Raw genomic sequence first — 25,944 nt, forward strand, 5'->3', positions numbered from 1 at the left:
AAACGCGACCAAATGACCGCCTGTGTGTTAACTGGATGTAGAACGCTTTAAATTTTATTACGAATTTTGATAGTCCAGAGTTAGGTGGCGTCCAAATGTGAAGTGTATAGGATGAGTTAAGGTACTTGAAAGGCAAACACCCAACCTACTTTACGAGCAGGGACGAAACTCGTAGACAACCCCGGACGCATTATCCATTCTGGTCTGCGCCAACATTTTGCACTCCTGCTCCTCCATTTCCGAGATGGCGCGGATTTCGAACTCGGTAATAATCTGGGAGATGCGGCTCTTGGCTTCCGCCGCCAGTTTGGGTGGCAAACCTTTGACACTGATGCAGGCGCTCTCGAAGAATAGATCGTAGCTGTTCCTCTGAGGCACTGGCGGATCAGCCGCCGGTGGAGCTGCACCAGATGAAGGGACTTCATCTCGCTGGGAGCTCAATCTTTTGAAGTACGCCGCCAGAAGTTCACGGTCTTGTTCGATGCTCCTAACAAGTTCCATGCGGTTCTGGGGCATAGGTCTTGAATAGGGCAACTGGTTTCTCCGTAGTGTTATGTTGTTCCGTTTGATGAGCAGCGAACTTTTCCTCTCGTGCTGCTAATGCATAATTTCGCTTTAAGATTGGTATATTTAATGAAATTTTAATAATACCATTAAATGATCTTCTTCCTTAATGTATGTAGTTTTATGCACTTCGTTGTCCCCATTTTTAGTGGTCATCTTATCATACGCATTTGAAGTGCTCGACATCCTTGTGTTACGATTACTTCGACATTTAAGACTTTAACTATCATTAACCAGCAAAAATTTAATAAACATTTTAAGTAAACACAGCCGCGCATTGGAGATGTCAGAAGCCGAAATGCCGCTAGCCTATCGAAGTTATCGATAAGCAGTCCTATACAATTTGTGGCACCTACTTTGAATAGTTTGTTTTATACAACTAACAAATAAGGTATCTTAGCATTGATCGTATAAAAATCGATATAATTTATTTTCAAATTGGAAATTAACGTATGCACTTGACTATTGTACGCCTCTAAACCCAGGCTGATGGGCAATCCCTTGTCATGAAGGGCGGAGTACGAGGGGTTCATTAGCGTGAGGGTTTGGATTCAGTGCATCCGTTTGACTGGTTTCACTGAGGCCGCGTAGCTCGAGTTCACAGATCAGCTGCGATACCCGCATCTTGGCTTCCGCCACCAACTTTGGCGAGAGGGCTTTCACGCTGGAACTGACGCTTTCAAAAAACAGATCCACATGATTTTTCTCCTTGGGTGGCGGTGTATGATTTAAAGTCCTTTGGCTTCCCATCAGCTCCCGAAAGGATTCCATTAGTTCGTTTTTATCCTGATGAATCTGCATTAATAATTTTATGCCCTCCTGCTTAGAGGCGGAAGAGGAGCAGTCACTGCGATTGGCATGACTTGACGAGGGTTCAATCACCTTTGTTGTGGCCTCTGTCTCTGACAAGAGCTCCTGCTTGGGTACCGTCTTCTCTATGGCTGCAGAAGAGCATAATTGATCTAAAACCGCCACCATAGGGATAGGTTCTGGGGGAGAAGGCGTCTCCAACTCGTGGTTCTCAGCCATGGGCTCCATCACCACCAATTTACGCTGGTGATAGTACTTGCTACGCTGCTGGCGAATCCGGAACTCCTGGAGCGCCGCGCCTTCGCCCTTTGTCAGCAGAGCCTCTAGATTACGCTTGTGCTTGGTGGTTCGCTCGTGCCGCACCAGGTGGCATCGATTGCAGTCCATGGTGCACTGGCAGGCGCGGCAGAAGGGCTTGTTGGGATCCTCGGCCGCCCGTCGGAGCCACGGATCGAAAATCTTGAGCCACTTTTCGCAGAACTTCTGGTTATATTTGGGCTTCAGAGTTCTCTGCTCCTTGTCCCGCTTTAAAGATTGCTTTGCAGTCCGCTGTACTTTCGCTTTGCCCGCCTTCCTATAAGCAATGTCTTTGTAGAGAATTTGAGATTTTCCATCTCCAAGCTCTTACCATTCCGAATCGGAGGTGTTTTCCGAGAAGCTCATTTCCGTATTTTCGAAGTTGTTTATAATTGGTTTGTTATGTTTTTTAGATCAGCTGTTTTCGCCTAGCGCCAACAAGTCATCGAAGCATTGTGCTTATCGATAACACGGCGCGAACCTTTAAATGCATGATAAATTCTTGGTTACTTTAATTAACTCCATGACTAGCTCCAGTGTAAGCAAAAACATTTTTTTTTTAAATATAAATAAAAGTAGGAGCTATAAAGATTTGTTGTACATTTTTACAGTATTTTGATGTATTTGTTTTATTTGTAAAAGGCATTTGTGAATTGCGCTATTGGTAGTAAAATTAAGGATTTACTCCTTCGTTAAGTGCTGCTTACAATATTCCCAAATAAAAAGTGATCCAGCCACGTGTACATTTAGAGAGCGCACCAAACCATACTGGGGAATTTCGACGGCGTAGTCCAAGAATCCAATAAGGTTCGCTGGTATTCCATGCTTTTCATGCCTAAGGAGGGATGCAGATCAATAAGTATTCAAAAAAATACGCCTAATGTGTTAGTTACGAACCCCAAAAGTAGAATGCTCTTCTTGGGAAACTTGAAGTCAACAAAGTTGGTGCTGTGTGCAGTTTGTTCGGCTCCAACGATTTTATACCCCTCCATTTGCTTTTCCAGCAAAAATCCAGCAAGCGATTCCGGATTCACTTCAAGTATGTTTAAAGTTTTCTCAGCAGTCATGCTAAAATAATTTGAAAATTATAATTATATGAAGCAACATAGCCAGGGAATCGCGATATTAAATGTTCATACCTCAAGTTTGTAAAATCACTTTTCTCCGCCTGGGATTTCAGACCCAATATTAGGGTTTTAACACCTAGAACTTCACAGGTGCGTGCCAATCCGCCTAGATTTGGCAATTTGTCTATAAGCGAGGCCACCACAATAAGTTCGTGGTCATCTCTAGCTTTGCTCGCTGCAACAAAGTCACTCTCCGGATATATATCTCCAACGGGATTCATTTTCCGCTGCACATTTCCGTTCAATGCAGTCAAAGGCGATGCAATCTCAGTTGTCAGAACCAATTGTTTTCGTTTAAACGTTTCATGGGCGCGATTTAGTCTCATTCTAAAGGCATACGAGCAGTTAACGAAACTGACGTTTTCATCAAATGGTGCATTCGTCATCCACAGAATGGCATCCGAAACGGATGTAGGGCAATATATGCCTAGTTCCGGCAACAAAAGCCGTGCTTCGCTTTGAAACTCATTTAATTTTTCGCTCAATGTAACCTCGATGGACTTTTTTAATGCATCAGCTACTGGCATTTGAATGCTAGAAATATCAAAAATATCAATAAAAACATTCGACAGCAGGAAGTATAATAATTATTGCATTACCTACGAACCATACACTCGTTACAAAGCCGATGCAAAACCAATTGGGCCAGCAAACGAGTCTGAAAATTAGCTCCCATTGTGAGAGGTAACAGGACGGCAAATACTTCGGAAAGCTGTTCATGGTTTATACTTTCCCAGCGAGACAGGCAGTATATGTGGACTACAGAGACAAGCGAACTTTGCTGGCTCGGCTTTAGAGTTGCCAGGAGCTTTAACTGCTCAAGCAATGGGTCGATGCTGGGCAGCATTTTGGAGACAAGGTACTCGTACATAAAGCTTATGTTAGGCTGATCGCTGGGGCACAAGGCGGCTTCCCACAGGTTATCCGACCATTTCCATCTGTCGCTTAGGTCAAGCAAAGCTTTGCCTATTCGCATTTTCATTCTGTGCTCTTTGCAGTTTGCAAAATAGCGCGGTTTTTTTCTTGACAATTCATTGTTCATTCTAAGCAATGCATCACAGATGGAGCTGATATCCAAACCAGTGCTGTTCTTCGCATAGTGAATAAATCCTATTCGACTCATGGCTCCAGGATCCGAGATTTGCTCAAAAGCGCGTTCTATGCTGCGGGGTTATCATTAACGTTGTACATTGTAATTTCACGATAAAGTATTTATTTTCTTGCCGTGCATCGCCAGTAGTGGTTTCTCCTTCCAGCATTCTTTTTATAACAAACGATGAGGGTGCTTTAATATAATCTTCACAGTCCATTAAACCCAAAAGAAAGGTGTTTTTATCCAAAACATCCACTACGCACTTTTCATACTCTTCTGATGAAAGATTTTTCACAGCATATTTGAGGATGGCTTGCCTGAGGATCAATGAATTAATAACTTGACTTATAAAAACATAGCTTATATGAAATACTTACGTTTCCCTGGCCTTAAGTTTTCCCAAACGGGAGATAAAAGCGGGCAACACATTCTCGTCAGTCAATGGTTTATCATGTGTGGACAAAGTATTCGACAAGGTGGCAAATGTTTCTTCAGTGCCCTGATCCAAAAGTTCAAGGGGATTTAGGTTAAGCACTTCCAACTTGCTCCAGGTCGGAAGATTTATCTTTACGAAAAGATCTACTGAGTGCTCGCGCACAAAGGACTTCTCCTCTCTGGTCTGGCAATCCAACCGGTTAAGAAGGTGCTCTTGCATCTGCTCTAGAGTCACACCACTCTCAAGGAAAGATGTGTCCACATCATAGACAGAGCGATAGAAATCTAAATATTTTACCGGATGATCCAGTTCACGGTGGAGAAATATGGGTAAAAGTCGCCACCACCCATGCTTGGTTTTTGGAACTGCTCGTAATTTCTCCAAGAATGGAACAAATACATCGTGTTTATAGTCCATTTGAGATACAAGCTCGCAGCAACGAATGTTGAAACACGCAATGTGTTTCTCAAAATCACTGCATTTGTTTATTTTGTCTGCTAGTTGAGAATGGGATTGATACCGGTCGATGGTATTGTACAAAGACTCCATGAAGAGCAGGTCGTCACCCAAGGACAGACTGTCAATTGTCGCCTGAAAAAAGCTTTAAATCAAATAACGTTTAAAATTTCTATAAGAGCTAAACTTACACTTAGGGAGAAAGTCACATAATTGATAGCTTCACCACGTAACACAGTATTTTGGAGGGAGCGAACGCGAGCGCCCAACTGAAACAGCAGCTCCTTGGAAACCACCGGCATCTGCTTTAGTTCCCAGGTTTGAAGCCAGTGGATCAGGGGGACTGCGTGCCACGGAACGCAAACAAGCGCTTCCAGCAAAATCTCGGCCGGGAATTCCGCAACGAAATCAGTTATTTGCTGCTTAGTAAGGCAATCGGGCACCTCCGGATTGTACAGCTGGGTTCGATTGGTAGCAGCCAGGAATTCAGTTAGAAGATTGAAGCGCGATATCTGTTCTAGGCTAAAATGGGAGAGGAAGTACTTAAGGGTCCAGCGCAGAACGAGGATGTTGTTGTCGCCTAGAAGGCGTATGCACAGAAGCCTCAGCCAAACCAGCCAATCCTCACTCAAATTGTTTGACATCAAGCCCATGCGTGGCAGCAGGGTGCTCAAAGTGGGCAGCACGAGGTGGGACCGCTGCTCCTCCAGGTTCTCCATGATGCCCACATACGCGCTCCACTGAACTTCGCTACACTGCAGAGCGGCAAGCACATCTTCGATCTCCTGCAACTTGCGCATAAGAAAATACGCTGAGCGGCGATCGTCGCGCACATCAGACTGCAGAAGATTCCGCGCTAACACAAGCAGTTCCTGCGCGCATTCTGTTCCCAAATTGTTGACAAAATCATCGAAAAGGTGTACCAGAATCTGGGCCGCATGTGGTTGACGCTCATTGCTCTGACTCAGCGACCAGAGCTGCTGCAACACGAACTTAGCTTCGATACGCGGGAACTTCCGTACATGAAGCTGCACGCAGACCAGTAAATTGGCCACCAGTTGACGCCGGCTGGCCGAATCCTCCCGACTGTCGGCAATCACCACGGATACCAGTTTGTGAAACACTTTTGGGCCAAAGCGAACGTTATATTTGCTGTTTGTCTGCAACAGATTGTGGATGCACTGCAGCACCCGCTTCAGGGCCAGCTCGTTGTCCTTGTGCATGCCCACCAAATCGTACAGCATGTCGTCCAGCTCAGCGATCTCGCCGAGCAAATTCTGGTTCTGAATATACGTTTCCACAGCCTGGACCACCGCGTGAGTGGTCGTGGCCGTGGTGGCTCTGGTCGTGGGCAATGACATGGTAGTTGCTTCTTCTCCCGATGAAGACCACACTATAACAAGCCTTGTTTTGGTGCCCACATGAAGCAGCTGAGATAATTATTTCACCATTCCTCATCTTGTGGTGAAATCAATTGTAGACGATTAATATAGAAAAGTTGGTTCTATGAAATATGATGATGATTTTTACATGTGATGTCCAATGTATACGTGTTTATATTATCAACTGAGATGTAAACGGGCATAATGACTATATATTGTTGGCAGTACTCATTAAATTAGTATTATGTTTTAATGATTCGATAGGTTATTTTTCAAATATCCGATATATATCTATTCATTTGCTTAGTGTTGGATAGCGAGAGCATATGTTTGCTGGGCGGGAAAATTAAAAATCAGAAAATATATGAACCTTATTATTTGTGGAATTAACAGCAGAAATATTTGCAAAGACATAACACGAATATTCTGGATTTGAGGGGCTTTGTAAATCGTTGGTGATTTGGGTGGGCACCAAATTGATGACCACTAAGCATTTTCAGAAACATTTCAGTTTTGTTAGCGTTAATAGTTTTTCATAATAGCTTTCTGAAGTTTTCTCAAAGTTTTAAGAAAATCAAATTTATTTAATTTGGAATTCAGTGTGTAACATTGCATTTTAAGCCTAAAAAATTCCATATGAATCTGCCACAAGTTTCCACTCTATTTCTTGCCCTTTTTTGAGTTGTCAGTATCCGAGAGAGATTGCTTTAGTTTTTCACACACGGCTTTTAGAAGCTTATCGGCCGATTCTGCCTGGGCTTTCTCTTTTTCCTCCTCAATTTTCCTGCACATCTCTGCTTCCCTCTTTCTCTTCCTTTTCTCCGCAACCTGCTTCCATTTGTTTTCCATTTCAGCTAGCTCCCTTTCCCTTTGCTCCCTCTTGCACCTTTCAGCCTGTTCCTTCTTCTTTTTCGCTTCATTCATTTTTTTGCAGTTCATTAGTTCCGCTTTCTTTGCCTCTTCCTCCTTCAAACGCTTGGCCTTCTCAGCTGCTTCCAGCTTGGCCACTTCTGCTTCTATTATCTTAAGTTCCTCCTCATTTCTTTTCTTCTCTTCAGCCAACTTGCATTTCCTTTCTTCTTCCAATTTCCTACACTTTTCAGCTTCCTCTTTCTGTCGTTCTTCTTCCGCTTTCCTGCATTTTTCAGCGTCTTCCTCTTTCTCTTCAGCAAACTTGCACATCTGTTCAAACTCTTCTTTGCACGTTCTTTCCTCAGCCTTCGCTTGCACTTGCATGCATTTTGAGATTTTATCATCCTGCCTTGGACATTTATTCTTCGGGCAAGGCTTTGGTTTCTCTTCGGACTGCTTACATTTTTCTGCCTCTTTTTTCTTCCGACATTCCTCCGCTTCCTGGAGCTTTCTGCAGGCCTCCTTTTCAGCTCTCTCCTTGCAGATCTGCTCCAGGGCCAGTTGTCGGCATCGCTCCTCCTGATCCCGTTCTTCCTTGGTCTGCTGACGGATGGTGAACAGGCGGAAGGTGATCTTTTCCGCCGACATGGCATTGACCAGCACCACCGATCCCTTCTGACCCGGCTCCAGGATGTCCATCTTGCCCATCAGCTTCAGACCCGACTGCATGATGCGTCGAAAGTTAAAGCTGCCAATAACCATTTCCTCGACGAGGAGTGGGTAGACGCCTCGAAAGAGCAGAGATTGCGCCGCCTCGGATTGGCTACCCGTGAGCATCACAATGGGACACGGCGGCCTCATGTGACTGACCATTTGGGCGACCATGGAGCACGGACTGGCCACCACAATCGCCCGGGCTTGACCCACTGTGGCCGCCTCCGCGATCGCCGTGGTAACAGCCGAAATGTGGTCGGCGGCACTGGTTCGGATTTCCCTTTTAAGACTGTTCTGCAGGCTTTCGTACCACAGAACTGCTTCGACCTTGGCACAGATCCTGGCCATGCACTGCACGCACTCCACCGGATACTTTCCCTTGGCCGTTTCGCCGGACAGCATCACGGCATCGGACCCATCGAAAATAGCGTTGGCCACATCTGAGGCTTCCGCTCGAGTGGGTCGCGGCTTGGTCGTCATCGACTCCATCATCTGGGTGGCACAGATCACAGGCTTGCCTACCTTGTTGCACTTGGCCACAATCGATTTCTGGGCCAGGGGAACATCCTCCGTGGGTATCTCAATGCCCATATCACCTCGGGCCACCATTATGCCATCTGATTCACGGATAATGTCGTCTATGTTAGCCAGACCTTGTTGGTTTTCAATCTTAGAGATGATCTTTATACACTCCGCCGCCGGTCCAAGTACTTGGCGGATTTCTTTCAGAGCATTTGCGTCTCGGATGAACGATGCGAAGATAATGTCCACTTTCTGCTCAGCCCCAAATTTAAGATCCTGCTTATCCTTCTCCGTTACGCTGGGAAGATCCACGGGAACACCTGGCAAATTGATTCCCTTGTGGGAGCCCAGTTTTCCACCGTTCTCCACCTGGCAGATCACTTCCCCTCCCTTTGATTCCTTCACAACCAATGCAATCAATCCATCGTCTACAAAGATGCGATTTCCTGGTTTGACCAGTTCAGGTAATCTCTGATAATCCACGTAGATATTCTCATTAGTGCTCTTGTCTGCCAGCTCCTTCTTAGTGCTCAATGTCACTTTGTCTCCGGCCTTTAGCTCTATCTCAGCTCTATCATCGCCACCGGCCAGTTTTCCCGTCCGGATCTCCGGACCCTTGGTGTCCAGTGCAATTGCCAAGGTTCTGGGCAGACCCGTTTGCTCCACGTACATGGCAATGGCCTTACGAGCCGCCTGTATAGTCTGGCAGTGGTACTCGTGAGTGCCGTGAGAGAAGTTCATACGCACCACCCGCATCCCTGCCCGGATGAGCTCTAGGAGCACTTCTGGGCAGTTGGATGAGGGTCCAATGGTGCATATGATGCTGCTGAGGGGGATACTTAGGGCAGGTGCTTGGAACTGCAGTCGCGACTGGTAATCCAACTGGGAGGCGAATGGTCCACGGTCCAGCCGGAACTTCGGTGGTTCCTATAAAGGATTCATTAGCGGATGACTGTCACCCAACCTACCAACGACTTACCTTCTCTTTCTTGCAATTGCTGGCATAGCAGCGATATCTTAGGTTTGACAGGCAAGTGGAACATATGGGCACTTTGGACCCTCGGCTAAGGATTCTTGCGTATGGATGAATTTTGAATAAATTTTGATACACCGAAACAAAAATTGAAAGTATAGTGTTACCTGTCAAAAACGTATAAAATCATTGCCTACAAAGAACTGAACGTGGATCTTTCGCGCTTTCAAACTTTTTACCAGAAATCTACACAAGTACAGGCAGATTGCACATTCTTTCCATACGTACATAAATACAGTGATGACTTTATTACAATTTTTGAAGAAATCTATATTATTCAACAATGGTATATTATATTTGTGTGTCTGTTTGAGGCCTGGGCCGGCCTTCGGCGCTTCTGACAGCGGTTCCAGCAGCCTCCTGCAGTTTCCAATATTCCGAATATTGTGTAATTAATAAATTAACTTGGTTATTAACAGTAATCAGCGCGACGCCCACGGCAGCTTCGACGCATCCAGGTACTTCCTGAGCAGCAAAGTTTATTCGACGGTGCTGAAAAGATAGATAATTGCGTTAGTATTATCAACATAATGTTTGTATAGATAGAAATATCAAGATGTTGGTATAGAAACGTACACAATGCGGATGGTGTTGGTGAAGCCGGAGCCCTGCTTCCAGCCGGTGACCACCACGACGGAGTCGCCGGTCTTGATGAAGCCGTTCTTCTTTCCGACCTGCAAACCGAATTGCACGCGCATGTCCACATCCTTCAGCCAGTCATCAAGAGCAGGCTCTGCAAGTGAAAACCAGAGTTATAATTTAAAGAACTTGCGACTTGGAAGAGCGGAAGACCTACCCTTGTAGATGAGTGGCACCAGGCCACGGTAGAGATGGGCCTGACGGGCGGTCTGCGCGAAACGGGTGACCGCGATGATGGGGCAGCGTGGGCGGTACTTGCTCACCTGGAAGGCCGACTTGCCGCTGGTGGTGATCACCACGATGGCGGAGGCCTTGGCCTTGGTGGCAGCCTCAACGGCAGCGATGGCAGCTGCGTGAGGGGCATCGATGGTACCAGCGCCGCGAACCAAGTCGTTGAAGAGGTTCTGGTGCCAGAGGGCAGCCTCGGCCTCCTTGCAGGTCTTGGCCATGGTCAGGACGCACTCCAGCGGGTATTCGCCCTTGGCGGTCTCACCAGACAACATGACGCAATCGGCACCATCGAGCACGGCGTTGGCCACATCAGAGATCTCAGCGCGAGTGGGACGTGGCTTCTTCACCATGGACTCCAACATCTGGGTGGCGCAGATCACAGGCTTGCCAGCCTTGTTGCAACGGGCAATCATGGCCTTCTGGGCGAGGAACACCTTCTCGGCGGGAATCTCAATACCCAGATCTCCACGGGCCACCATGATGCCATCACCGGCCTCGATGATCTCGTCCAGGTTGTGCATACCCTGCTGGTTCTCGATCTTGGAAATGATCTTGATGTTCTTGCCCTTCTCGCCAAGAACCTTGCGGATCTCGGTCAAAGCAGCGGCGTTACGGATGAACGAAGCAAAGATCATGTCCACTTCCTGCTCCACACCGAACAGCAGATCGCTCTTATCCTTCTCGGAGACAGCGGGCAGATCGACGGGCACGCCTGGCAGGTTCACACCCTTGCGGGAACCCAGAGAGCCGCCGTTCTCCACCTCGCAGGTAAGGGTATCCTTGCCCACCTCGCGCACAATCAGTGAGATAAGGCCGTCATCGACGAACACACGGTTGCCGGGCTTCACCACATTGACAATGTTCACGTAGTCCACGTACACAATCTCCAGGGAGCCCTTCTCCAGGAATTCCTTGTTGGTGGTCAGCTTAATCTTCTCGCCCTTCTTCAGCTCAATCTCGGCGGTGCCGCTACCTGCGATCAGACCGGTACGGATCTCGGGTCCCTTGGTGTCCAGGGCAATGGCCACGGGATGTTCGTAGCCCAGCTTGGCCGAGTAGTTCTTCACCGCCTGACGCACATTGGCCACGGTGGCGGCGTGGTACTCGTGCGATCCGTGAGAGAAGTTCATGCGCGCAACATTCATGCCGGTGGCCATCATCTTTTCCAGCATCTCCACGCTGCTGGAGGCAGGTCCGATGGTGCACACGATTCCGGACAGACGCACATGGGGCACTGGCGAGTCGAACTGCAGACGGCACATGTGCTCCAGTTGGGTATCAGCTCCGGCTGCCATGTTTTGCGGTACTTCGTTGGGCTGAAAAATTAAGTTGTACATATATTTAATTCTGTTTATTTCGATTTCTGCTCATATTTATAAACAGTGTAAATTCTTGTTATATTTAGAAATAAATACGCTAATTACCAACATTTGCAAAAAAAAAAACCGGTTTAAGTCTTGTTTATTGACTGAAACCTTTTCTTTCCAAATAACTCAAATTATCAGCAGACACTCCCTAGCAACAAGAAACCCTATCAGTTTAAAAATCGACAAAGTTCTAGCTAAAAAATATATAACCCACGACTTTTATGATATTGAAATCATCCCCTGGTGAAATATCGCAAAAGGATTATGAAACACATTTAGAGCCCCAACATAAACGCGGTGAAAGCGAGCAAAACTCATGATAACAGACATAAATCGATACGGTGTTTATCGACCAAATTAAATGTTTACCACCGGCTTATAAATAGAACCAAACGAGCCAAACACGACGTTTTAAGCCAAATGCTCGGTCACCCATTCGTTTTTCTTAACCAAAGTTTGAAATACTAGTTATAGAGCATGAAACATTTGCGAACTGACAGAGCAGGCATTTGCAATTTAATCGTAATTAAAATGATAACGATGCAGTATTTTATCATTCTGATTTTATTAAGTAGCATGTGTAAATAGCCATTGATAAAACTAGATATATAAAATGGTATAGCCCGATAACCGAATAAATGTTACTGCTCCGTAGTTAATATACATTTCGTAAGCCTTTACGATTGTTCATCACATATTAGCAATAATTTTCTGGTCAGCTTTTTTATAAGATAAGAATATTTCTTCGCACTGTTTGTATAAATTCTTGAAAATCGCGTATCTGTCGCTGCAGAATTCGCTGATGTAAACAAAGTGCGAGTACTTGAAGTGCTTGAGTGGGAGGTTTTGGGTGGTTGTAGTTGTCCCAGAAGAGAGGGCCGGAGAAAGGCGAAACGGAAGAGAGAGTGGCAGAGAGAAAGCAGCAGGCGGAAGAAACCTGTGCAGCGAATTCGACGCCGGCAGCGCTGCACCGCCGAAGGTCAGTTCTGTCGACCGCGACCGACAGAATTTTCTTAGCTGCAGTTGCATAATTGCCCAGCTCTCCCCCCAATGACTCTGATATCGGGCCAACCCGCCAGTCAGATTATGACGATTATATATATCTTTATGGACCAATTCTGGTGGCTTCCATTCCCGTGACATTGGCGTACCTTCAGCTGCGGAGCCTCATCGTAGATGGTTACGTTCACCATTTTGTTGCCTACTAAACGGGCAGTATGTAACCAACGGGAAACGCACTTGTGATCGAGATCGGCCTGGCGATTCAATCGATATAGACTATATCTTTTTGCAACTGCACACGCAACGCCACGCACAACAACACACACAATGCAGCGGCTAGCCGAGTGCAATATTTTGGCAATATATCTATCAAGTTTGAGACGGAAATCGGGATATATATGGAAATTGGACGCGGCGAGGACGAGACAAAAAGTTCGACTGCCGCACAGATTTTTTTGGCAAGCGGAAATTTCCCGAGCCGCAGCGAAAAGCGCTCAGAATGTCGGTAGCCCGAAAGAAAAAGAGAGCACAATCGCAGAGGCGAGAGAGTTTGGGCCCAGAGAGGCGAGAGGAGGACGCAACAGGCCACCCCTAAAGAGCCAACTTTGGCGAGAAGCTACAAAGCTGTAAAGCGAGCAGGAAGGGTACTTTCAAGGGTATGCTCGACCAGTGAGTGGCAGCTGTTCAGTCAACCAAGTTATCTACAACACTGAATATACAAATGAATAACAAACATATTATCAATTTGGAAAGGGAGAGGTACATATGTAATATCGTTCGATATTTAAGTATAAGTAAAGTGTCTTGCAGAATTAAGATACCACATTGTGTAAACACCCACGTATGTATACTCCCTTCGATTAAGGAGATGCGAAAAGTTTATCCAACGAGCGGAAGCTCCAAAGATATCTATTGCAAAGCTCCGTTGCTATGCTGGCCGACAATCGACACAGAAGGTTCAACGATCCATTGCGTTAATTTTTGCAAATTTGTACATACATATGTATGTACATACGTGTTATCATATGCACACGTGATGTCGTCATGTGTGTGCGTGGTAAACAAAAAGCCGATCATCAGCTGTTAGACGGCGCTTATCAGCTGGCAATATAGAAAAGCAGCAACAAGGAAAAGAGCCCACTGTCCCACTTTCACGTAGAGTTCCACTGTGCTGACCTTGACAACCTAATCTCCTCCACGGAGAACAGCTCCGTCCCGCTCGCACTGCCATTATGCAAGTGCGTGAGCATCTACTTTCCTTTTATCTTCTTCCCTCTCTTTCGTTCATCGTGAGTGACACGCGCAGAAAGCGTGCAAAGCTCGTTAGCTTTTGTCGCCGGAAAACGACGAGAGAAAAGTTCTGAAAGTGAAAGTGCTTTTCCAGGCTTCAGTTAATATGTAGTACATACTATGTGCCGCATTTAACCTTGAACTTGTAAATAAAGGACGTTAGCGCCGTTAACATTTTGAAGCTCGGGTCTGCGCAACAACAAATGCTTATCACTGAGACGCCGAAACAACAACAAAGTTTCGACAATAATTTAGACAACCCGGCACAAAGCAAATGTATGCAAAATTACTCATCGTCGCTGAATGCGGCGTCGTCACAGGGCAATTAAACAATTGCGATAGTGGAAGTTTACAGCGCTTCGAGATTATTATTGCTGCATTGTTCCCTATGGCCTGTTTTTATAGGGTGTGATTGCGGTGGTGTGGGTCATTTTACTTCGAGGCGCGCTCTGCATGGAATGACTTCTATTTCACCTTTACACATTTCACTAACGAGGTTCTTTTGAGATTGTATGGGTGTGCGAATTGAATTCGCCGCTGTGCTTGTGTGTGTGTGCTTTGTGAGGCGGCAAACGCAATTCTACATAATGTGGAGAAATTGCTTGCATCATCAACAACAGCAACAACACACATCTTGCCACCGCCAAATTCGTTAGCGAAATTACTAGCGTATTATAATGGGATGATGTTTCAGTTAAGGTCGTTCCAAGAAGATCTGATAATTACCTGTTTCGGACAGTAAAGGTGAACTCGCAGAGAGATGTATTTGCTCTTCCTGTTTTGGAATTATTTTAATTCAATTTAAATGCACAGGCAGCGAACACTCCAATCAGAAACAGTGCGTCCGGCGATCTGTTCGAAAAAACAGTTGGCACCAGTGTGGCTAAAAAAGCCATTCGTTTTAAAAGTAAATACCCTTTGGTATATATATACCAAACTCACGATATACTATTTGGGGTGCTCCCTATGCCTTAAAATTGCTTAAACTCAATATAAACCAAAATTAAATAAAATTACTCTCCATATTGTGTATGTTTCTTTCTTGCAACCTTAAAGAAAGTTTTTATGTTTAAAGTTAAGTTTAAGTTTAAATTAATTTTTTGAATTTATATGTCGACTTCCTCACCACCTATAAGCATTTGAAATTATTTTTCGAATATAAAAATGAAAAATATAGCCTGACATATTTGTATTTCTCTGTTATTAACATCTATATTTATCTAAGTTGATAAACGTATTTATTTTACTTCCTAAACTTATTATTTTAACATAGCGAATTTAAATTTTTAAAGTTTTGTTTTGTTTTTGAGTGATTTTTCTTCTTCTTAGCATCGCTAGCCATTCGCCTGGAACCGTTTGTTTTGGTTCTGGTTTCTACGGTAAGCGTGTTGTTATTCTCGATTTAATTGAATTTTAAAATAAAAATTGTAGAAAATAGATAGATGGCCGCTGAGGTGTCGCAACTATTGCTGGCGGTGGTTCAGGGCATCCCAGCAGGAGCCACCAACGATGACTTGACCAAGGCGCTGCCCGATGTGCCGGCGGCCACGCGGGTGGAGGCTTTGAATATACTACTGCAGCAGGGCGGGATCGAGATCCTGAAGAAGGGTGAAAAGTTAGTGTACCGAGCCAAGGACCCGGAAAAGAAGAGTGCCCTGCCCAAGGATGCGGACAATGAGGAAAAGGTCGTATACGGCATCGTGGAGGAGGGCGGCAACAAAGGCATCTGGATTCGGGATATACGCATGAAGTCCAACCTGAATATGATACAGCTCAACAAGATCCTTAAGAACCTGGAAACTAAGAAGCTTATCAAGGCGGTCAAGTCGGTGAACGTAGGTTCCATGATGCTATATTACCAGTTCAATGTGATTCCAAATATTTCTCGCGCAGGCCAGCAAAAAGAAGGTGTACATGCTGTACAACCTGGAGCCGGATCTCTCGATTACGGGCGGCGCCTGGTACCAAGATCAGGACTTTGAGGTGGAGTTTGTGGATGTGCTCAACCAGCAGTGCCTGCGCTTCCTGCAAATGAAACGCGACAGTGCGGAAAAGAAGCGGGAGGGTCCATTGGCCTTCAAGCAGATGTCTTGCTGCACGGTCAACGAGGTGCAGAAGTTCATCTCGGACCTGGGCATCAGCAAGGTTAATCTGGCGGAGGCCGATCTGGAAACAATTCTTAAAACGGTGGTGTATGACGGCAATGCGGAGCGAGTGCGTCAACAGGATGGTTCATTCGTCTACCGGGCGGTTAACTCCCCACTTCCTCCGACTGGACTGGTGCAGATGCCTTGCGGCATTTGTCCCGTCATTAAAAACTGCTCCAATTGTGGCGATGTAACTGCTATAACCTGTGAATATATGCGAGATTGGTTGGATTAGAGATTACCTCGAAAACAATGGATTTTATTTTAAGGATTAAAAATTCAACTTCTAGTTTAGTTTGCTTTTTATAGCACAAACATCTTAACTTTGTTGGTTATAATAAAAAAGTAACATTTTAAACAGTTTTTTAAAATCCCAAACACCCAACTGTTATATCGTATTTTTTATTCATCGCTACGATATTTGCTGCCACATCCGTCAGCTGGTTGCCATTCGCCCTGAGCGCGGTAACAGATACGTGGCTGTTGAATTTGTGAATGCCACCTCGAAAATTCCGACAAAAGCTGCGAAACGAAATAAAAAATTAACTTAATTTGTGGCGTTATTATGCGATAGCTATCTCAAGGCCGCCAAGTGCAATTGCTCCACCGCCTTAGGAACCCCGAATTCAACGAAATGGGTTTGTGCAAGTGTCCCAAGCGCCTGGTGACCAACCAGTTTTGCTTTGAGCACCGAGTAAATGTTTGCGAACACTGTATGGTTCAGTCGCATCCGAAGGTAAGGATTTCCCATCAACTGGTTTTATGCTTGGAATACACCATATCCACTCTTTTCCAGTGCATTGTGCAGTCGTATCTGCAGTGGCTGCGGGACAGCGACTACATCTCCAACTGCACTCTGTGCGGCACCACATTGGAGCAGGGCGATTGTGTGCGCCTCGTCTGCTACCGTAAGGATCTGACAGCTTTCAGCTAAGCCAGACACTACACACTGACCTAAAATCCTGCCATTTCCAGATGTTTTCCACTGGGACTGCCTAAACGCTCGCCAAGCTGCACTGCCTGCTAACACAGCTCCTCGGGGTCACCAGTGCCCCGCCTGCACTGTGGAGATCTTTCCCAACGCCAACCTGGTCTCCCCGGTGGCTGATGCTCTCAAGAGTTTCCTGTCGCAGGTTAACTGGGGCAGGAATGGCCTGGGACTTGCCCTGGTAAGCATTCCACGTAGTAAACTTTTAATCGATTACATTGCGAAATCTCGCCCAGCTCTCCGAGGAGCAGAACAGCCTGAAGGCAATCAAGCCCAAGGTGGCCAGCCAGTCGGCCGTCAGCAACATGACCAAAGTGCACCACATCCATTCCGGTGGCGAGCGGGAGCGCACGAAGCCCAATGGCCATGACGCCGTGAGTCCACATTCCGTGCTCCTGATGGATGCATTTAATCCCCCAAGTGCGGGAGACTACGGTGCGTATAATCTAGCATATTTGTTGGTTTTCAAGAGAAGTCAAATTACAATTGCCGTCTTATTCTCCTACAGCCAGCAGCCGAAGGCCATTGCTGCCCCGTCAGTCGCCAATTGGTGGGACAGATAGAGACGATAACAAGTACCAGCGCCGCACTCCTGCGGAACTGTTCTCGCGATGGACGCGCCGTTTCTATGCGCCCTCCTCCAGGCCGCCGTGGCGTCGCACTTGGTTCCTGGTGACCGCCGGTATTTTGGCCTTTGTCTTGTTCGTCTACCTTATGGCCTGGCTGGGACGTGGAGGATCTGACGCTGTGGACGAGGGCTGGAATAACCCTAATCCACAGCCGAACCACTACGAATAGGGTGTGCATTCATGGTCGAAACGAGCATACGTAGCATATAATCGATATCCAAGTCCCCGATCCCGAAAGAATAAAACTTTTACAGATATTTATATAACCTAACATTGCAAAGCGAAATAATACAACGACAAAACGATTCTGAGTCCCAAGCTATCTAGTCCGCATGGGGTTTCACCGTCTGGACTGAACGTCCCTCGGCGGGTGGGGTGTCCGCCTTTCGCTTAGCCGGGGCCGATGGCTGCGGTTTACGTTTGGGAGCGTCCAGGACCTCGTCGTACTCGTGCAGCTTCTTGGCCAGGAAGTACATCTCAGCCAGGGCTATGATAAGCGCCACAATAACACCCAGCAAAATGCGAAAGCCGAAAGGCAACGGGCCCACCATTAAATTGACGCCAAAGAAGCCGAACGTAAAGCCAGCGGCCACGGAGAAGATGAACTGCACCACGGCAATGATTTGCTTATTAAGGCTCTTGACTGGAAGCCAAGAAAAACGTTTTTAAAGGGTGCATCTAATAAGTTGGTTATATCCACTCACTCTGATAGCTGATTGTGTCCTCTGGGTAATGCTTTAAGCCGGCATCCACATTTTTGGTCATTTTGAGGTAATCCCGATTGTGCTGCTCTGCACGAAGGCGTTGACAGCGGGCTTCTAACTCAGGATTGCGCGGCTTCATTTCGTTTTCGGGTAGAAGCAGATCACAGGACTCAATCAACTGATGCAGAAAGACTTGGCAGTGATCCTGACGGCGCAGTTCAGCCAGCTTGTTTGAGAGCCAGTGCAGGTCACTTAAGTACAAGAAATGTTTCACCTTTTTTGGTGACTCTTCTTCATCACTATCCTTGACCTCTGAATCTGGTTCCGGTTGATCCTTGGTGGATTCTTTTGTTGTGTCGGCTAGATTTTCAGTAAGTTTCTTCAGCAAATCGTAATCGATTTTTGGACGTTTGTAGACTAAGCCGACATCTTTGATTATCTTGATATGGATGGGCAGTGTGTGGTCCTTTTGTTTCATAATCTTTGCCACATTTTCGGGCACCTCCTGGAAGTGCTCCTTTTGGGCGTCCAGAAAATCAAACAGCTTCTTCGACGGCACAAGGCGCACCCGAGTATCCACAATCGTTGACTTCAGCATAGTATCTACTTGGCAATGTTCAGTTTCAGTTGCAAATCCGAGTAGAGTTCTGCGATTTCCTCCTCCTTTTCCTCGAACGAGTTCTCGATGCGGCGATAGCCGTGTTCCAAATTAGTTAGGAACTCCGCCCGGCGTTGCTCACGTGCCAGTCGCGCTTCCTGCAACTGGGTGCTGGCCTGGAATGCGAACGGAAGACCAATTAATCAATGATAAACAGGCGGAGATTACGGTGACCCACTAACAGTTCGTTCCACCTTCGCTTTCGCTAAGAGTGCGTTGACCCCGTCCAGCAGATGGTTGACTTCCGTGTCCAGTTGGGCGAGGTTCTCGGTTCCGCTACCGCTACCGCTGCCGGTTGCACTGCACCGGGAGAGATCGTACCTCAGAGATCCCACTGTCTCGGTGACCTGGAAAAGTTTCTCCACCTCGCTGTCGTTGCGCCGCACCTCGAAGTTCTCGAGAAAAGCCTCGATCTCGCCGTTTACGAACACGCGATGGTCTAGAATGCGGAGCGGCACCTTGTAGAGCTCTGGAAGAGAAGCGAGCACCTGGTTATCAACGATTTGCAAATAGTTTTCAAAAACTCCACCTCGTCCGACTTGGCTTATCATTATTTTCATTCGCCCACAGCTGTCACATGAGAAATGCCATCGAACCAGGGCTTCGCCACTCTATCGTATATATCGCATCGTATAATCAAACTGAGATAATTCGCCCTAAAGTCTTTATTACATTTTATTATTTATTTACGCATTTCTTGTGAGAGTTTCAGATAGTTAAAACAACATTTTTTTTTATTTTGAACTTTGAATTTAGATAGCAAGTGCTGGTCACCTTAAAGTCTTGCAGCCCTGGCTTTCAATGAAAATATACATTTCGGTCGCAACTAACAATGGTATCTGTTAGCAAGTAGCGGGACAGCCTTCGAAAATGTTCCGTTACTTACGATAAACGACTTACGTTACGACTGATAAAACCCGAAAAGCAGTGCTTCGTCGGCTGGTCGACCAGCTGGGTGACCAGGTGGGGCCCAGCGTCGCATTGGCAGCATGTTCGAAACGTCGTCGGCTGGCCACACTGCAATCACGCTGCTTTAATTTCCAGGAGCTGTGGAAAATTAACGAATTTCAGCAGGATGAGCGAGGAATTCAAGCTGCCCAAGCGTTCCCGCAAGCGCACGCGGGAGGTGAAGCGCAAGGCTCGCCCGGAACTGGACGGTGAGAATGCCTGGTCGGCCATGCGGTATTGTGAGAAGTTCGAGCCGTTTTGGGACTTCACCGATAACCTGGAGCGGATCGAGGAGTCGCAGGTGCCGGAATCGGAGTTCATCGAACGCTTCGAGCGGCCCTACAAGCCGGTGATCATACGCGGCTGCACCGACGGCTGGCTGGCGCTGGAGAAGTGGACACTGGCCCGCCTGGCCAAGAAGTATCGCAACCAGAAGTTCAAGTGCGGCGAGGACAACGAGGGCTATAGCGTCAAGATGAAGATGAAGTACTACGTGGAGTACATGCAGAGCACGCGCGACGACAGTCCGCTGTACATCTTCGACAGCAGCTTCGGCGAACACCATCGCCGGCGCAAGCTCCTGGATGACTATGTGGTGCCCAAGTACTTTCGCGACGACCTCTTTCAGTACTGCGGTGAGAATCGTCGTCCGCCTTACCGCTGGTTTGTCATGGGACCGGCTCGCTCCGGCACCGGCATCCACATTGACCCACTGGGCACGAGTGCCTGGAACACGCTGATCCGCGGCCACAAGCGCTGGTGCCTGTTCCCCACCCAAACGCCCAAGGAGCTGCTTAAGGTCACCAGTGCCATGGGTGGCAAGCAACGGGACGAAGCCATCACCTGGTTTAGCACCATATATCCGCGCACCCAGCTGCCTAGTTGGCCCGAGCAGTACCGCCCCATCGAAGTGCTTCAGGCAGAAGACGAGACAGTATTCGTGCCCGGCGGCTGGTGGCACGTGGTGCTCAACCTGGACGACACCATTGCCATCACCCAGAACTTCAGTTCGCAGACGAACTTTCCCTGCGTCTGGCACAAGACTGTTCGCGGGCGGCCAAAGTTGTCCCGAAAGTGGCTGCGCGTGCTGCGTGACCAGCGACCGGAGCTGGCCCAGATCGCCGATAGTATTAACCTGAACGAGAGCACCGGCTTCGCGTCGGACAGCTCCAGCAACTCAAGCTCCTCCTCGTCGAGCAGTTCCTCGTCGTCGGAGGAGGAGAGCGACGATGGCGGCGATTCCAACACGGACAGCGGTCAGGAGAGTCTAACGGCCAAGAAGAAAAAGAAGCGACGCATGGCTGGCGCGGGGTCCGCTTCTATGGGCGGATCCTCGCGTTCCTGATGCAGGGAGCGGGCCAAGCGCAAGGGCTTGCTCATGCGCCTCTTTCAGCGCCAACTGATGCTGCTGAGACGACTGCCCCGCTGCCGGCGCAGTTAGCATTGAGGTCCTAATCGTAATCCTCTGCAGTCTGGCCGCATCAGAGTTTTGTAATATTTTTCTACTTAGACCAGCATGTTTGCAGCTCTTTGATCCCGTGCTCGCCCCCAATGGAAGCCTGCTCCCTGATTTCAATAGATGCTCTGATCGTGACTCATTAGCGTAAACCCTAAATGCAAAATAAATAAATCCAATATATTTGTACGTCGCCGGGTTTCATTTAAGCTGAGCACTGTCAACCCAATGCAAAACAACAGTCACCAATTCGTATTTTACAAAATTACTTTTCTCCGTTTTATTTAGAATTCGGTTTGCAAACAAAAATGCGATTTTATATAATTGCTTTCCCTTTCGTATTGTGTAAAATGAAACAAAGTACATCGATGACATGCAACTTAAAAATTTTAGCTAAACTAAAGTGTACCATTATCGGAGGTTGAAACGCGTAGATCACGCGAAATCGAACTTAATAGGCTGTATATAATGGGTGGCCAAAGTAAACTATGAAGGAAATCAATAGCGACATGTACAATTCATAAACTTGAAATCAAGGTAGGTAGCTAGTTTATTCACGGAACAGCGTCGTTGAAAGCACATGCTCTTAAATAAATCACCTTTAATTTGCTATAATTTGTTATTCATAATTATTATTAAAAGTTTCCCTTGCGCCCTCCTCGCATCCTTCAGCTCCTTACAATTTATCCCGATGTTCCAGATAGAAAAGTTGTTTGCACTTTCATGTTGTGTTGTTTTGTGTTCTCTTGTCTTGTGGTTTTTCCCCGCGCTTGTGTGTGGCTGGATTAAACGGCGTCGTTTAATTACAGATGTACTTTGTATGGTTTCTCGCTTTTATTATTATGAAATATTTGTTTTGTATAAATTAGAAATTGCGCACGCAGCTTCGTTTTGCTTAAGGTCTGACGGTTTGAATTCGGCTGGGTTCATATCCCTTCGGTTCTGTTTCAGTGGTCGAATTTTTGTTTGGAAATTTAGTAGCCAAGTTTTCGGTTTGACTCTTGAGTGTTGGAGTGGTGTTCTTGAAATATGGTGCTGGTGGTGGTGGTGGTTGCTAATTCTGACTTAATCGATATACTGCGCTAACCAACGGAAACCCTCGCCGTAGCCCTGTCGCTTCAGCACGGAGCACATGAACAATTCCAGAGGACGGCCGGGCAAATCGGTGCGTGCAACTTTGCCCTGAAAACCAAACGGATATCATTTATGTACACCTAGTTAAATGGCCAGCAGGAGGAAGGGGGGCTGGGCTTGACTTGGCTTGGGTTGACTCACCTTGCCGGTTGTTAGCTGATACAGTCCAAACACGTTTCTCAGCTCATCCTCGCTGGCCGCGCCGGGCTTATCGATTTTGTTGCCCAATATGAGCACGGGGCAGTTGGACAGCGCCTCATCCGTGAGCAGCGAATCCAGCTCGTTTTTGCTCTCCTGGAAGCGGCCACGATCCCAGGCGTCTATTAGGAAAACGATGGCATCCACAGCGGGGAAGTAGTCCTTCCAGACGCGTCGTGCTGCAAAAGTGAACATGGGCCATAAATATGAGAAGCAATACAACAGCAGCGGTTATCACACAAGGAAAGAGCTCTGCTTCAAACTGGTTTAGTCCTCAGACTTTTATTTTTAATCAAGATCTGTAATTTATCTGTAACTTATATAACATCGCTAGAATATCAAAGCGCTAGTCACTGATATCAGGCACGAATGTGATATCTTTCTGCCGCTGAACTTCTCTGCCTCAGTATACCTAGTTCCGAAGCAAAAACGATCGTCACGATGACGACCTGCACTTACAGTGAAGTGCTAGAGCTTCTTTATCAAAACAATTGGCCCCTACAAGCATTTCACGATGTTTGACCACTTTTCCTAATGTTCAAACGTATACAAATAAATCAACTGCTTGTGTGCACACTGATGTGCTTTTTTGTCTACATAGAGAATGTTTGCCTTCGTAATATTAATAATAAATATATCGCCTATATGTGCACAGTGGGTAGGGAGATAGTATTATTTCACATATATTTTGGCAATTAAAAAGACTCTGAGGGTATGCCAAACTTATAAGTGACTCTATGCAATGGGTTACATTTTCTAGTATTCTGAGGGCGTACTAATCACAATTTTGAGATCCGAGGATGAACTGGCTGTGACCACTGTAGTGCCATTGCTTCGATGGGCATTCGAGTGTGTGGCGCTGATTGAACGCAACAAATGCTACGGGTGTAAGAGCCACTGGCTGTATGGGTGACCTGATGAGCTATATTTCATGCTGATTGTCGTGAATCTGGCGGATTTGCTTGCTTCGCCCTGCGATATTTGCATACTGGTCTATATTTGGTCTTTGACACGTACGGAAAATAGCAACGATTTGGATGCACATTCCCCTGAGCTCTGGTGAGGATTGGGCACTTACCCTGAGTGTGGCCACCCAAGTCGAATGTAGTGAAGCGCATGTTGCCGATGGACAGCTCCTCGGATGCTGCAAGCGATAGTTGGTTAGATGGTTAAAGTTACACAACGACTTCTGCCCGAGAGGCGGAGTAGACTCACTTGGATGCAGTGTGGGCACGTGCTGCGCCAGCTTATCATCTTTGAGCATATGCAAGAGTGTGGTTTTGCCAGCATTATCCAGGCCCAGGAACAATAATTTGCCAGACTTTTTCCACAGACCTGAAACGATGAGTGTGTGTTGAATAGCCTTTGACTCAAGCGTCACCAATTAATATACGCAGCTAAACTAACACCAGCGACGGATCACTTGTGTTTGCGCAGCCACAGACAGCCAAATATACATTGGAGGTCAAGACAATAGCTCTGAGACTTCGGGCTAACTATTGGCTTTGCTATCCAGTGTTCGGTTGCTATTAGCCTGATTGCAGATGAAGCTAAGGAAAAAATACGCTTGTAATATCATATATGTGCTAGCAGTTTGGCCTGGAATAAATTATGTTTGCTCAAGGAATTTAGACTGAAGTAGCTGGCAAGCACTGAAGTGTATATAATGCATGCTTAATAGCAATGCACTTTAAACGCGCACTTGTGATAGAGAACGCCACTGGAATGTGATTCTAAGTCAAGCCAGCCCTTTGTCTAAAAACACAATTTAACCTCTAGATTTCTAGATAATCGCACGTGTGGAGCTATCTCTGTGACCTCCACTGTAGAGCAGTCGAATTTGGGTTTCATTTCGGCGGCGGCTGCCTTGTTGGCATTCGCTCAAGAAACGCCGCCCCAAGGCACAATGTCAGAGATTGGCGGCGATGCTTACCCAGGTATCCCAGCACTCCGGTGAACCAGTCCCAGATGAACATCCTGATGGTTTCTTGTGGCTATCGGTTGCGGGTGAGTGGCTCCAAAAAGCGGCTTGTGTGTGTGTTTTGTGGGGGGAAGAGAGCTGCTGGGCTAGACGGCTGCCGGATCGAAAAGATATATGCATGGATAATGGGTTAGTGCGCATTTCGAATCAAGTTCAATGTCCAGCCAAACAAAAACAACAAAGGCAGCGAAACAACAGCAAAAGCAACAGCGGCTTGGCGGATAGGAAGTCAATTCTACGGCGGCTCAACTTCCGGAACCTTGACACACATACACACACTCACGCGCACACGCACACACACACTCGAGCGGCGGGGACCTTGCGGATATCGCTTCCTTCTGGCGGCGAATTATTCGGGCTATTATATCCAGTTAATTAGGTTAAAACCTGTTCTTTGTCAACTGGGCAACACTTTCTTTCTTTCTCTATCCCTGTCCCTCTCGCTCGCTCACGCTGTCACTGTCTGTGTGTGTCTCCGTGTGCCACTGGATGTGCGAGTGTGTGTGCGATGTGCCTGTCTGTGTGCAACTACGTGGTAACACGCATTATATTATACTTTATAATATCATTTCGCATTTGGAGCACATTTCGTAATCACACTTTGGACGGCAGGTTCGCCCCGATCTCTGCCGCACCCTCGAAAAAGGCGTGAAAGAAGCCCAGACATCCGATTCGGAATCGAATTGGGATTCGGAATTTGCACTACGTGGACGCATTTCGGAATTTCAGGGCCCGCTGCAGAAATGGGCAGCTTGCCTTTGATGGCGGCTTTTGCGTCAGCCCTTGCTGTTGTTGTCGCGCGTTTAGATCGGTATTGGCAGCTGGTTACCGTGCGGCTGCTGTGTGTATCAATTATCAACTTAATTCGCTTTTTCTACCTCACGTTTTTATTGGAGTCAGTTCAGTTTTTATAATCATAAGCCTCAGTGTGACCAACAAGCTAAAGCTGTCAAATATCGATGTTTGCTTCGCACTATCGATTTCGGTGCTGGCAGAAGTTATCGATATTTTGGTGGGTAACTTTGCTAGAATCTGGGCACACTTTCAATAATGGTTTGTGTATTCGCTAAATAAACCTGTTCAGCCCTGGTCTTTTTATTCAGTCTGGTAGCCCTACCGCAGGTGGCATCTCCACTGCAAGCGCGGGTAATTTAAATTTAAATGTTTTATTTTAGATTTATTCATAATGTTGCCAAAATTATTTTGCTGCATTTAATGTTTTATTATTGTAAGAATGAACATCTTAGAGAATATAAAAACATTGTTAAAGTTTTTAGTGGATCGCA

At 46.6% G+C, this 25,944-nt stretch overlaps 11 protein-coding genes across 17 annotated transcripts; 3 read left to right on the top strand and 8 right to left on the bottom strand.

The window, feature by feature from the left end:
• Window positions 1-27: 27 nt before the first annotated feature.
• Window positions 28-911, bottom strand: LOC6555195 (protein suppressor of variegation 3-7). 2 transcript variants are annotated; one of them, XM_026983029.1, is made up of 2 exons: window positions 652-911; window positions 28-597 (listed from the first exon to the last, which is right to left on the bottom strand). In XM_026983029.1, the coding sequence occupies exons 1-2, from the start codon at window positions 748-750 to the stop codon at window positions 151-153; spliced, it is 546 nt and encodes a 181-aa protein (XP_026838830.1). In that variant the 5' UTR covers window positions 751-911; the 3' UTR covers window positions 28-150. The 2 variants fall into 2 exon arrangements, with proteins under 2 accessions (XP_026838830.1, XP_001982291.1); XM_001982255.3 differs by having other exon boundaries at window positions 28-594; window positions 652-908.
• A 27-nt stretch (window positions 912-938) lies between these two features.
• LOC6555196 (protein suppressor of variegation 3-7) lies at window positions 939-2,126 on the bottom strand. Its single transcript, XM_001982256.3, has 2 exons — window positions 2,003-2,126; window positions 939-1,948 (listed from the first exon to the last, which is right to left on the bottom strand). The coding sequence occupies exons 1-2, from the start codon at window positions 2,035-2,037 to the stop codon at window positions 1,069-1,071; spliced, it is 915 nt and encodes a 304-aa protein (XP_001982292.1). The 5' UTR covers window positions 2,038-2,126; the 3' UTR covers window positions 939-1,068.
• Window positions 2,127-2,270: 144 nt separating this feature from the next.
• LOC6555197 lies at window positions 2,271-6,256 on the bottom strand. The gene is made up of 7 exons (XM_001982257.3): window positions 4,975-6,256; window positions 4,269-4,918; window positions 4,023-4,208; window positions 3,398-3,961; window positions 2,811-3,332; window positions 2,569-2,739; window positions 2,271-2,506 (listed from the first exon to the last, which is right to left on the bottom strand). Exons 1-7 carry the CDS (start codon window positions 6,142-6,144, stop codon window positions 2,353-2,355), a joined length of 3,417 nt encoding a protein of 1,138 aa, XP_001982293.1. The 5' UTR covers window positions 6,145-6,256; the 3' UTR covers window positions 2,271-2,352.
• Window positions 6,257-6,717: 461 nt separating this feature from the next.
• LOC6555198 (pyruvate kinase) lies at window positions 6,718-9,349 on the bottom strand. The gene is made up of 2 exons (XM_001982258.3): window positions 9,233-9,349; window positions 6,718-9,180 (listed from the first exon to the last, which is right to left on the bottom strand). The coding sequence occupies exon 2, from the start codon at window positions 9,007-9,009 to the stop codon at window positions 6,826-6,828; it is 2,184 nt and encodes a 727-aa protein (XP_001982294.1). The 5' UTR covers window positions 9,010-9,180; window positions 9,233-9,349; the 3' UTR covers window positions 6,718-6,825.
• A 149-nt stretch (window positions 9,350-9,498) lies between these two features.
• LOC6555199 (pyruvate kinase) lies at window positions 9,499-14,703 on the bottom strand. Of its 2 annotated transcripts, none has more exons than XM_015153352.2 (4): window positions 14,542-14,703; window positions 10,083-11,472; window positions 9,863-10,019; window positions 9,499-9,778 (listed from the first exon to the last, which is right to left on the bottom strand). In XM_015153352.2, the coding sequence occupies exons 2-4, from the start codon at window positions 11,449-11,451 to the stop codon at window positions 9,766-9,768; spliced, it is 1,539 nt and encodes a 512-aa protein (XP_015008838.1). In that variant the 5' UTR covers window positions 11,452-11,472; window positions 14,542-14,703; the 3' UTR covers window positions 9,499-9,765. The 2 variants fall into 2 exon arrangements, with proteins under 2 accessions (XP_015008838.1, XP_001982295.1); XM_001982259.3 differs by lacking the exon at window positions 14,542-14,703 and adding an exon at window positions 12,675-12,960.
• A 430-nt stretch (window positions 14,704-15,133) lies between these two features.
• Window positions 15,134-16,316, top strand: LOC6555200 (probable DNA-directed RNA polymerase III subunit RPC6). Of its 3 annotated transcripts, none has more exons than XM_015153866.1 (3): window positions 15,134-15,194; window positions 15,254-15,650; window positions 15,709-16,316. In XM_015153866.1, the coding sequence occupies exons 2-3, from the start codon at window positions 15,258-15,260 to the stop codon at window positions 16,195-16,197; spliced, it is 882 nt and encodes a 293-aa protein (XP_015009352.1). In that variant the 5' UTR covers window positions 15,134-15,194; window positions 15,254-15,257; the 3' UTR covers window positions 16,198-16,316. The 3 variants fall into 3 exon arrangements, with proteins under 3 accessions (XP_015009352.1, XP_026831997.1, XP_026831998.1); XM_026976196.1 differs by having other exon boundaries at window positions 15,135-15,194; window positions 15,247-15,650; XM_026976197.1 differs by having other exon boundaries at window positions 15,143-15,194; window positions 15,258-15,650; window positions 15,709-16,225.
• Window positions 16,317-16,400: 84 nt separating this feature from the next.
• LOC6555201 (zinc finger protein-like 1 homolog) lies at window positions 16,401-17,850 on the top strand. The gene is made up of 5 exons (XM_001982261.3): window positions 16,401-16,698; window positions 16,759-16,870; window positions 16,938-17,131; window positions 17,187-17,385; window positions 17,459-17,850. The coding sequence occupies exons 1-5, from the start codon at window positions 16,597-16,599 to the stop codon at window positions 17,746-17,748; spliced, it is 897 nt and encodes a 298-aa protein (XP_001982297.1). The 5' UTR covers window positions 16,401-16,596; the 3' UTR covers window positions 17,749-17,850.
• LOC6555257 (transmembrane protein 199) lies at window positions 17,835-19,520 on the bottom strand. The gene is made up of 4 exons (XM_001982262.2): window positions 19,471-19,520; window positions 19,124-19,410; window positions 18,284-19,057; window positions 17,835-18,222 (listed from the first exon to the last, which is right to left on the bottom strand). Exons 3-4 carry the CDS (start codon window positions 18,879-18,881, stop codon window positions 17,903-17,905), a joined length of 918 nt encoding a protein of 305 aa, XP_001982298.2. The 5' UTR covers window positions 18,882-19,057; window positions 19,124-19,410; window positions 19,471-19,520; the 3' UTR covers window positions 17,835-17,902.
• On the bottom strand, window positions 18,630-19,548 carry LOC26526538 (biogenesis of lysosome-related organelles complex 1 subunit 5). Its single transcript, XM_015153900.2, has 3 exons — window positions 19,471-19,548; window positions 19,124-19,410; window positions 18,630-19,057 (listed from the first exon to the last, which is right to left on the bottom strand). Exons 1-3 carry the CDS (start codon window positions 19,499-19,501, stop codon window positions 18,887-18,889), a joined length of 489 nt encoding a protein of 162 aa, XP_015009386.1. The 5' UTR covers window positions 19,502-19,548; the 3' UTR covers window positions 18,630-18,886.
• A 317-nt stretch (window positions 19,549-19,865) lies between these two features.
• Window positions 19,866-21,534, top strand: LOC6555258 (bifunctional arginine demethylase and lysyl-hydroxylase PSR). Its single transcript, XM_001982263.3, has one exon. The coding sequence runs from the start codon at window positions 20,017-20,019 to the stop codon at window positions 21,232-21,234; it is 1,218 nt and encodes a 405-aa protein (XP_001982299.3). The 5' UTR covers window positions 19,866-20,016; the 3' UTR covers window positions 21,235-21,534.
• A 60-nt stretch (window positions 21,535-21,594) lies between these two features.
• LOC6555259 (GTP-binding protein SAR1b) lies at window positions 21,595-25,627 on the bottom strand. Of its 3 annotated transcripts, none has more exons than XM_026976198.1 (6): window positions 25,542-25,627; window positions 24,611-24,752; window positions 23,893-24,012; window positions 23,756-23,821; window positions 22,621-22,856; window positions 21,595-22,527 (listed from the first exon to the last, which is right to left on the bottom strand). In XM_026976198.1, exons 2-6 carry the CDS (start codon window positions 24,651-24,653, stop codon window positions 22,411-22,413), a joined length of 582 nt encoding a protein of 193 aa, XP_026831999.1. In that variant the 5' UTR covers window positions 24,654-24,752; window positions 25,542-25,627; the 3' UTR covers window positions 21,595-22,410. The 3 variants fall into 3 exon arrangements, with proteins under 3 accessions (XP_026831999.1, XP_015008837.1, XP_001982300.1); XM_015153351.2 differs by having other exon boundaries at window positions 25,537-25,627; XM_001982264.3 differs by having other exon boundaries at window positions 25,488-25,583.
• Window positions 25,628-25,944: the final 317 nt, after the last annotated feature.

The sequence above is a fragment of the Drosophila erecta genome, unplaced genomic scaffold (genome assembly GCF_003286155.1).
Source record: "Drosophila erecta strain 14021-0224.00,06,07 unplaced genomic scaffold, DereRS2 tig00000000-arrow-pilon, whole genome shotgun sequence".
Classification (NCBI taxonomy): Eukaryota; Metazoa; Arthropoda; class Insecta; order Diptera; family Drosophilidae; genus Drosophila; species Drosophila erecta.